Raw genomic sequence first — 12,080 nt, 5'->3', positions numbered from 1 at the left:
AGAGTTTATACTCAACCCTTTCGGGAAAGCGTAACCAGTGGAGTTTGTGAAGTAGTGGGGTGATGTGACTGAATTTAGAAATTCCAAAAATTAGTCTCGCTGCTGCGTTTAACACTGATTGCAGTCGAGTCATTTTATTGTTTGGTAGACCCGTGTATATACCGTTACAATAATCTACTCTCGATATTACAAACGCATTTATTAATTGACGGGCAGCATCAACTGGCAGATTCTTGCGAATGCTTTTAATTTGCCTTAGCTGATAAATGTTTTGCTTATTTGAGTCTCAAGGGAGAGATCAGAATCTAAGAACACGCCGAGCAGTTTGACGGCAGGTGTAGTGGTACTCTTTGGATCGAGTGGTGTCGTGTTATCAATCAAATTCTGTCGTTTAGGTGTGGCTATCCAGAGATGTTCCGTTTTGGACGGGTTTAACGTCAATCTGTTTTCAGCCATCCATTCTCCTATTCTCTCAATGCACTTATTAATAGAGTCAACAAGTTTATATTTTTCCTCCGACATATACAAGTCTTAAGACCAGTCTTTATACAATTGCATAAAGTTTAGCATATTGCTGATGTTTGTTATGACATCCATAACATTAGATTTTTGGAAGTTAGGCAAATATACACTTTTTTATATTAAAAAATGCAACTTAATAATGTTGTCAAGGATGAAATGTCTCCATTTAATCCTTTGAATTTACAAATTATAGTCTGTACAATAAATAAAAAGCACGCTTATATAGGAAGTTGATGCGTTTTAGCGAAATATAATCACACACGGAAAGAAAATAGTAAGCCATCTCTGGTATGCGAGTTGGTCAGAAAGAGATGTTTGGCCGCTCTGCAAGGGAAGTAAGAGAGAGTGGCACTCGCCTTCTTGAGGAGATAGGGCGCCTCCACGTGCAGCTGGCAGCGCCGCGTGGTGTGGCGCTGCGACCAGTCGGCGGCCCAGCGGTCCTCCGTCACCACGCACTCCAGCACCACCGGGATCTGCGGGCAGCGCGGGAAGCGCCGCTCATAAGCCTAAGTAATACCACAAACTCACTCAGTGTTCGCCTGCTTCGGAGCCCGTTATAACTTACACTCCAATATTAATCTATATATTTCTAGACATGTCTGTCACATTATCGGAACACTTATTCAAAAGGAACAAGAACGTGTAAGTTGGTAAATTATTACCAACATATATTATCCTGTCCCTTGCGAATGACCACTTAAACCTATGTAGATCCTGTTCGATATTCTAGTAAATGTCCCGGTAAAGAGACGGGCATGTTTAAAAATAATGAAATGGAAATTCGAAATAAAAATTAAGAAACTTGTTAAACAAATTACATTTGGTAATTTAGAATCCATAGTTCATCAGTAGGTACTAGAAGAGAGTGCGAACACTAGAAGAGAAGGTGGGAAGCCAACGTGGACTAGTCCGCTCAAGTACAAGATTGGCGCTCCGCCTCGAGCGATCCACTTGAGCTGCTCCAAAGGTAAATGCACAGTGAATACACAACATTGTTTGTATTGGACAAGTGGCAGTTGCGTGGAGCAGTTCATATTTAAATAGTACCTATTTTTATCCCTTTTTTACCACATATTAGTTATACCGGTTATGGACAGCAGAATTAGAGCTTTAGTTTATATAATTAACTACAGGTATTATCTTGATTTGAAAAAAACAAAATTTATTGTATATCCTCAGGGATTAGTGTCCTTACAAAACATTAAACATAAACAAAATATAGTTAGTATTCGCTGCAGTAAATTTAACTTATGGAGAGTAAAAAAAAGATAAATAGATAATATAATAAAAAAAAATTAATGTCCCATGGCAGAAAAGATTAGGAGAAAAAAATAATAAACCTGAATATATAAAAATAATATTATGTTATTTTAAACAACCGTATTCAGATGGATTAAAGAAATATTGTGATATATACACATACTATTTATATTAATTTGAACGTTGAATTGTCGCTTTCTTTGGAATAACATAACCAAATTGAGTATGGATAGAAAGTAGTGTCAAATATAAATTATGCAATTTACTAATGATATTGCGATTCTGAATTCAGAACCATTACTTAAATTAACTTGTTTAGGTTTTTAAAATTATTTTATATTTACATTGTATTATTATCTCACGCAAAAGAAACAGTATTGGTTATCATTCTGTAATAAATAAAACCGTCTTCAGAAAAGTTCCATCCGTTATAGTATTTCGATATCACACCTTTCATTCATAGGAAGTGGTAATAATGAAGACAATTACAATAGTAGATAAAGTGTATAATGATATATTTAAAGCCCATTTACCACCATAATGTGCTCGAACGGGTATTTGTACACCCTCATAGGCGACTGGTAGTCCTGCACCATGATTCATAAATGTATAACTGGTAAATAAATAAAATCCCGAAAGCGACAACACCTCGACACAACACACGAGAGTGGCTTTCACCACAGACTAACTATTTTATATAAAGACCGCCAACTACCTCGATTTTTTATGGCTGGAAGTGATATTCGCCAGCGGCCGGAAGTGACGTAAACGGCTAGAAGTACTAAGGTCCCGGCTGGGCGTGACTTCGCCGCGGCTGAATGTCAAATCCACCCGCCGAAATATTTATCATTCATTTTTCAGGTTAAATGGTATTTATATTGAAATTTGTTGTAAAACATATTTTCAAAATTATAATATTAATATTACAAAGAAGATATTTCACTATCTAAATTTATTTATTTCAGTGTAAACAAAAATAGAAAGGTCACGGCTAAAACGCGACATTTATAAAAAGAGTTCAGGCGATTAATAATGGTTACTCAACTCAGCCTTACAATGGTAAATGGTAATGGTAATGGTGGTTTTGAAATTATTATCTCAAACTATGTATAAATATAAGGCTTTTCAACAAAAACAAAAACGATAGAATTTTCAAATTACTATATTATATTTAAAATTCTAGAAAATACAATATTTTAAAAGGGCGGAAGGAGTGCCCACCACTTTCTGAAGTTATGTTTCTTAACGGGGGTGCCAGCGCCCCTTTGTGGGCGTTTTGGAAGTCTGGCTAGGCGTTTTTAAATTTTTTGCATTTGGGGGGTGCTGCAGAAGTTCAAGGGAGCGTTGTGTTAAGTAAAAAAAACTACACTTTCATACGCAAAATTTAACTTTAACTTTGGCATAATACTCAATATTATGAAGTTCTTCATAGACGGATTTCTATTTTTCTATCGATAATTGTCTATAACCATAGTCTGTCCATATTTATTTGAAATATTTGAACAACTTGTTGGTATCTCGTATTTTTTGTTCCCGTTTTGGTGTTTTTGTTAGTGTATTAGTGTGTCTCGTCATTTTCTGGTCGTTTTTTGAACAATCTGACGTTTACGAGTCGACCCCCCCTGGCTTTCACCACAGACCACAGACTAACTATTTATATAAAGACCGCCAACTACCTCGATTTTTTATGGCTGGAAGTGATATTCGCCAGCGGCCGGAAGTGACGTAAACGGCTACTAGTACTAAGCTCCCGGCTGGGCGTGACTTCGCCGCGGCTGAATGTCGAATCCACCCGCCGAAATATTTGTCATTAATTTTTCAGGTTAAATGGTATTGATATTGAAATTTGTTGTATTACATATTTTCAAAATTATAATATTAATATTACAAAGAAGATATTTCACTATCTAAATTTATTTATTTCAGTGTAAACAAAAATAGAAAGGTCACGGCTAAAACGCGACATTTATAAAAAGAGTTTAGGCGTTTAGTTGAGTTCAAAAGTTCAGTTTAATAATGGTTACTCAACTCAGCCGTACAACGGTAAATGGTAATGGTAATTTTTTTGACTTACTATAATATACAATATATAAAATTCCAGAAAACACAATATTTTAAAAGGACAGAAGGAGTGTCCACCACTTCCTGAAGTTATGTTTCTTATCGGGGGTGCCAGCGCCCCTTTCTGGACGTTTTGGAAGTCTGGCTAGGCGTTTTTAAAATTTTCGCATTTGGGGGGTGCTGCAGAAGGGAGCGGGAGGTTCAAGGGAACGTTGTGTCAATAAAGAAAAACTACACTTTCATACGCAAAATTTAACTTTAACTTTGGCATAATACTCAATATTATCAAGTTCTTCATATAAAACAAGGGCCCATTAAAAAAGACATATAGTATCATAGCCACATTAATGCCCTTATCGAAGATATGATAATACATTATTAGATTAAAACCAATATTTTTAGCTTTTCCACTTTTTTATTTGACCAGCGACCGGGTTTCGTCGTTACCGACATCATCAGATCCAGTCTGATGATGTCGGTAACGACGAAACCCGGTCGCTGGTCAAATAAAAAAGTGGAAAAGCTAAAAATATTGGTTTTAATCTAATAATAAATTAAAAATGCAATTCCATCACGAAGTGTCAGTGGATAATATAAATCTATATGATAATACGGTTCAAAGACTAACAGGAACTTTTGATATCAGCTTGGTTAATCAATCCATTTTTATCAGACGTAGAAAGTGTTAGTCCAAATTTAAAAGAGTAATTTATTGATCTGCAAAATGACTGTGAAGCAAAAATAATATTTTATGTATTAATTTTAAATCAAACACAGATTTTTTGAGTCTACTAAGTTGTATTTTATTAATAAAAAACACATAAAAATTATACTGTGACAATTGTTTCGCCTTGTTAGGGCATTATCAAACGAATGATAATTCATGGATAACGAATGGTCATTCGTTTGATAATGCCCTAACAAGGCGAAACAATTGTCACAGTATAATTTTTTATGTGTTTTTTATTAATAAAATACAACTTAGTAGACTCAAAAAATCTGTGTTTGATTTAAAATTAATACATAAATTAAAATGGAGTTCTACAAATTAAACGCCAAGTCAATAAATAAACCAAAATAATATGTAATCAATGTGTTTATATTGATTTTTGGGTACGTTTTCGTCATCAATACCTAATTCTGTGGGAAGAATTGAAATTACCTATAATAGCCTTTCTATCTTCATATTTAGAAGAGAAAGGTTTTAGTGCAGTAATGCATATATTAAAAAAAAAACGCGAAATTGATTACAAATAACCCGAAGAGGAGATAAACTTTAACCAAATAAAACGAAATTGGCGCAATCTCATGACGCTCAAGGATCTCTTTAATTTTTTTAAGTAAGAAAAAAAAAATTTAAGTTACATGTTTTATTTAAAATTAAAAAAGGTGTTTTATTGTGTATTTCGCAATAATTTTTATTTGTAGAAGGAAATCCATCGCATAAATACTTACAGGTAAGTAGGTAGTGGGTACGTAAATACATACATAGAGAAAAGTGTAGTGTAGTGTTAAAAATTTATAAAAGCATATGCAGACACGGATCAATAATTTTATCTTTAAAAAATCCTAATGAATTCCGGCAGACCGAAAAAGATTAATAAAGATGTTTAAGGCATTGAAAATAAAAATAGACGTATAAAACATATAAAAATAGAAAATAAAAATTAATCAAAGCAGATGTATGTAGAGGAATAGAGCAAATCTCAAAGCGAAATCGATTTCCTAACAATATCATGGCAACAGTAAAAATATAAAAAAATATTGCAAGCAACATAATAAAACCGTAATCGATGCTCCCGGCTGAAGGTACTTAGCTCCCGGCTGGGCGCGGCCGGATCCACCCGGCGAAATTTTTACCATTAATTTTTCAGGCCAAATGATATTTATATTAAAATTTGTTTTATTACATATTAACATAATTATAATATCAATATTAAAAAAAGGAATTTTATAACCAACATTTATTTATTTCATTGTAAACAAAAATATAGAGGTCACGGCTAAAACGCGACATTTATGAAAAGAGTTCAGGCAATTAGTAGTTTCTAAACTCAGCCGCTGAATGATAAATTACATTCGAACCCTTTTTACTTATTCGTCACTCGCCGAATTGCTAAAATATTTTTCTTTTTTTTTATTCTACGGTCTTTCTTATTGAGGCTTCTGTTCAAATAATCAGACTTATTAGCTTTTTTTAATGTAAAATAATATATATTTATATATATATATATATATATATATATATATATATATATATATATATATATATATATATATATATATATATATATATATATATATATATATATATATATATATATATATATATATATATATATATATATATATATATATATATATAAATATATAATATATATATATATATATATATATATATATATATATATATATATATATATATATATATATATATATATATACATATATATATATATACATATATATATATATACATATATATATATATACATATATTTATATATATATATTATATATATATATAAATATATATATATATATATATATATATATATATATATATATATATATATATATATATATATATATATATATATATATATATATTTATATATATATACATTTATATATATATATATATATATCTATATATATATATATGTAAATATATATATATATATATATATATATATATATATATATATATATATATATATATATATATATATATATATATATATATATATATATATATATATATATATATATATATATTTATTTTTTTTATATATATATATGTATATATTAATAAATATTTTATAAAAACATATATACATTTATACATATTTTTTTATATATTCACTAAATATTACACACTCAAACTTGTGTGATACATCGCAATCGATACAATGCTTTTAAATAAAAACAAAAAAGAGAATTTTCAAATGACTATATTTCAGACAAAAATTCCAGAAAAACACACAATTTATTAAATGTTCCTTCTGCCCTTTTAAACAAAAAATATATAACAATTTACAAACAAGTATATTACAGATACAATTCTCTAAAAACAACTTGTTGGTATCTCGTATTGGTTTCTCAAACAACTTGTTGGTATCTCGTATTTTTCGTTCCCGTTTCGGTGTTTTTGTTAGTGTATTAGCGTGTCTCGTCATTTCTGGTCGTTTTTTGAACAATCTGACGTTTACGAGTCGACCCCCCCTGCCACAGACTAACTATTTATATAAAGACCGCCAACTACCTCGATTTTTTATGGCTGGAAGTGATATTCGCCAGCGGCCGGAAGTGACGTAAACGGCTACTAGTACTAAGCTCCCGGCTGGGCGTGACTTCGCCGCGGCTGAATGTCGAATCCACCCGCCGAAATATTTGTCATTAATTTTTCAGGTTAAATGGTATTGATATTGAAATTTGTTGTATTACATATTTTCAAAATTATAATATTAATATTACAAAGAAGATATTTCACTATCTAAATTTATTTATTTCAGTGTAAACAAAAATAGAAAGGTCACGGCTAAAACGCGACATTTATAAAAAGAGTTTAGGCGTTTAGTTGAGTTCAAAAGTTCAGTTTAATAATGGTTACTCAACTCAGCCGTACAACGGTAAATGGTAATGGTAATTTTTTTGACTTACTATAATATACAATATATAAAATTCCAGAAAACACAATATTTTAAAAGGACAGAAGGAGTGTCCACCACTTCCTGAAGTTATGTTTCTTATCGGGGGTGCCAGCGCCCCTTTCTGGACGTTTTGGAAGTCTGGCTAGGCGTTTTTAAAATTTTCGCATTTGGGGGGTGCTGCAGAAGGGAGCGGGAGGTTCAAGGGAACGTTGTGTCAATAAAGAAAAACTACACTTTCATACGCAAAATTTAACTTTAACTTTGGCATAATACTCAATATTATCAAGTTCTTCATATAAAACAAGGGCCCATTAAAAAAGACATATAGTATCATAGCCACATTAATGCCCTTATCGAAGATATGATAATACATTATTAGATTAAAACCAATATTTTTAGCTTTTCCACTTTTTTATTTGACCAGCGACCGGGTTTCGTCGTTACCGACATCATCAGATCCAGTCTGATGATGTCGGTAACGACGAAACCCGGTCGCTGGTCAAATAAAAAAGTGGAAAAGCTAAAAATATTGGTTTTAATCTAATAATAAATTAAAAATGCAATTCCATCACGAAGTGTCAGTGGATAATATAAATCTATATGATAATACGGTTCAAAGACTAACAGGAACTTTTGATATCAGCTTGGTTAATCAATCCATTTTTATCAGACGTAGAAAGTGTTAGTCCAAATTTAAAAGAGTAATTTATTGATCTGCAAAATGACTGTGAAGCAAAAATAATATTTTATGTATTAATTTTAAATCAAACACAGATTTTTTGAGTCTACTAAGTTGTATTTTATTAATAAAAAACACATAAAAATTATACTGTGACAATTGTTTCGCCTTGTTAGGGCATTATCAAACGAATGATAATTCATGGATAACGAATGGTCATTCGTTTGATAATGCCCTAACAAGGCGAAACAATTGTCACAGTATAATTTTTTATGTGTTTTTTATTAATAAAATACAACTTAGTAGACTCAAAAAATCTGTGTTTGATTTAAAATTAATACATAAATTAAAATGGAGTTCTACAAATTAAACGCCAAGTCAATAAATAAACCAAAATAATATGTAATCAATGTGTTTATATTGATTTTTGGGTACGTTTTCGTCATCAATACCTAATTCTGTGGGAAGAATTGAAATTACCTATAATAGCCTTTCTATCTTCATATTTAGAAGAGAAAGGTTTTAGTGCAGTAATGCATATATTAAAAAAAAAACGCGAAATTGATTACAAATAACCCGAAGAGGAGATAAACTTTAACCAAATAAAACGAAATTGGCGCAATCTCATGACGCTCAAGGATCTCTTTAATTTTTTTAAGTAAGAAAAAAAAAATTTAAGTTACATGTTTTATTTAAAATTAAAAAAGGTGTTTTATTGTGTATTTCGCAATAATTTTTATTTGTAGAAGGAAATCCATCGCATAAATACTTACAGGTAAGTAGGTAGTGGGTACGTAAATACATACATAGAGAAAAGTGTAGTGTAGTGTTAAAAATTTATAAAAGCATATGCAGACACGGATCAATAATTTTATCTTTAAAAAATCCTAATGAATTCCGGCAGACCGAAAAAGATTAATAAAGATGTTTAAGGCATTGAAAATAAAAATAGACGTATAAAACATATAAAAATAGAAAATAAAAATTAATCAAAGCAGATGTATGTAGAGGAATAGAGCAAATCTCAAAGCGAAATCGATTTCCTAACAATATCATGGCAACAGTAAAAATATAAAAAAATATTGCAAGCAACATAATAAAACCGTAATCGATGCTCCCGGCTGAAGGTACTTAGCTCCCGGCTGGGCGCGGCCGGATCCACCCGGCGAAATTTTTACCATTAATTTTTCAGGCCAAATGATATTTATATTAAAATTTGTTTTATTACATATTAACATAATTATAATATCAATATTAAAAAAAGGAATTTTATAACCAACATTTATTTATTTCATTGTAAACAAAAATATAGAGGTCACGGCTAAAACGCGACATTTATGAAAAGAGTTCAGGCAATTAGTAGTTTCTAAACTCAGCCGCTGAATGATAAATTACATTCGAACCCTTTTTACTTATTCGTCACTCGCCGAATTGCTAAAATATTTTTCTTTTTTTTTATTCTACGGTCTTTCTTATTGAGGCTTCTGTTCAAATAATCAGACTTATTAGCTTTTTTTAATGTAAAATAATATATATTTATATATATATATATATATATATATATATATATATATATATATATATATATATATATATATATATATATATATATATATATATATATATATATATATATATATATATATAAAACATATATACATTTATACATATTTTTTTATATATTCACTAAATATTACACACTCAAACTTGTGTGATACATCGCAATCGATACAATGCTTTTAAATAAAAACAAAAAAGAGAATTTTCAAATGACTATATTTCAGACAAAAATTCCAGAAAAACACACAATTTATTAAATGTTCCTTCTGCCCTTTTAAACAAAAAATATATAACAATTTACAAACAAGTATATTACAGATACAATTCTCTAAAAACAACTTGTTGGTATCTCGTATTGGTTTCTCAAACAACTTGTTGGTATCTCGTATTTTTCGTTCCCGTTTCGGTGTTTTTGTTAGTGTATTAGCGTGTCTCGTCATTTCTGGTCGTTTTTTGAACAATCTGACGTTTACGAGTCGACCCCCCCTGCCACAGACTAACTATTTATATAAAGACCGCCAACTACCTCGATTTTTTATGGCTGGAAGTGATATTCGCCAGCGGCCGGAAGTGACGTAAACGGCTACTAGTACTAAGCTCCCGGCTGGGCGTGACTTCGCCGCGGCTGAATGTCGAATCCACCCGCCGAAATATTTGTCATTAATTTTTCAGGTTAAATGGTATTGATATTGAAATTTGTTGTATTACATATTTTCAAAATTATAATATTAATATTACAAAGAAGATATTTCACTATCTAAATTTATTTATTTCAGTGTAAACAAAAATAGAAAGGTCACGGCTAAAACGCGACATTTATAAAAAGAGTTTAGGCGTTTAGTTGAGTTCAAAAGTTCAGTTTAATAATGGTTACTCAACTCAGCCGTACAACGGTAAATGGTAATGGTAATTTTTTTGACTTACTATAATATACAATATATAAAATTCCAGAAAACACAATATTTTAAAAGGACAGAAGGAGTGTCCACCACTTCCTGAAGTTATGTTTCTTATCGGGGGTGCCAGCGCCCCTTTCTGGACGTTTTGGAAGTCTGGCTAGGCGTTTTTAAAATTTTCGCATTTGGGGGGTGCTGCAGAAGGGAGCGGGAGGTTCAAGGGAACGTTGTGTCAATAAAGAAAAACTACACTTTCATACGCAAAATTTAACTTTAACTTTGGCATAATACTCAATATTATCAAGTTCTTCATATAAAACAAGGGCCCATTAAAAAAGACATATAGTATCATAGCCACATTAATGCCCTTATCGAAGATATGATAATACATTATTAGATTAAAACCAATATTTTTAGCTTTTCCACTTTTTTATTTGACCAGCGACCGGGTTTCGTCGTTACCGACATCATCAGATCCAGTCTGATGATGTCGGTAACGACGAAACCCGGTCGCTGGTCAAATAAAAAAGTGGAAAAGCTAAAAATATTGGTTTTAATCTAATAATAAATTAAAAATGCAATTCCATCACGAAGTGTCAGTGGATAATATAAATCTATATGATAATACGGTTCAAAGACTAACAGGAACTTTTGATATCAGCTTGGTTAATCAATCCATTTTTATCAGACGTAGAAAGTGTTAGTCCAAATTTAAAAGAGTAATTTATTGATCTGCAAAATGACTGTGAAGCAAAAATAATATTTTATGTATTAATTTTAAATCAAACACAGATTTTTTGAGTCTACTAAGTTGTATTTTATTAATAAAAAACACATAAAAATTATACTGTGACAATTGTTTCGCCTTGTTAGGGCATTATCAAACGAATGATAATTCATGGATAACGAATGGTCATTCGTTTGATAATGCCCTAACAAGGCGAAACAATTGTCACAGTATAATTTTTTATGTGTTTTTTATTAATAAAATACAACTTAGTAGACTCAAAAAATCTGTGTTTGATTTAAAATTAATACATAAATTAAAATGGAGTTCTACAAATTAAACGCCAAGTCAATAAATAAACCAAAATAATATGTAATCAATGTGTTTATATTGATTTTTGGGTACGTTTTCGTCATCAATACCTAATTCTGTGGGAAGAATTGAAATTACCTATAATAGCCTTTCTATCTTCATATTTAGAAGAGAAAGGTTTTAGTGCAGTAATGCATATATTAAAAAAAAAACGCGAAATTGATTACAAATAACCCGAAGAGGAGATAAACTTTAACCAAATAAAACGAAATTGGCGCAATCTCATGACGCTCAAGGATCTCTTTAATTTTTTTAAGTAAGAAAAAAAAAATTTAAGTTACATGTTTTATTTAAAATTAAAAAAGGTGTTTTATTGTGTATTTCGCAATAATTTTTATTTGTAGAAGGAA

General features: G+C 30.5%; 1 protein-coding gene across 4 annotated transcripts in view; it reads right to left on the bottom strand.

Moving 5' to 3' along the window:
• retm (real-time) overlaps positions 1–12,080 on the bottom strand; it is a 28,451-nt gene that overhangs the window by 14,451 nt on the left and 1,920 nt on the right. For 3 of the 4 annotated variants that reach the window (XM_088267966.1, XM_088267981.1, XM_088267991.1), the window contains exons 2-3: positions 2,316–2,466; positions 879–1,028 (exon numbers count right to left, since the gene is read on the bottom strand). In XM_088267966.1, the coding sequence (XP_088124092.1) occupies positions 879–1,028; positions 2,316–2,378 (213 nt within the window). In that variant the 5' untranslated portion in view covers positions 2,379–2,466. Of the gene's footprint in view, positions 1–878; positions 1,029–2,315; positions 2,471–12,080 lie in introns of those variants that run through there. The other variant, XM_088267973.1, reaches the window with a different exon arrangement.

Source organism: Brachycentrus maculatus, unplaced genomic scaffold, assembly GCF_059751285.1.
Source record: "Brachycentrus maculatus isolate JH-2025_06_01 unplaced genomic scaffold, ASM5975128v1 h1tg000021l, whole genome shotgun sequence".
NCBI classification, from domain to species: domain Eukaryota; kingdom Metazoa; phylum Arthropoda; class Insecta; order Trichoptera; family Brachycentridae; genus Brachycentrus; species Brachycentrus maculatus.
Note: the sequence above shows the minus strand (reverse complement) of the source record. Positions and strands in the feature narration are given on the sequence as shown.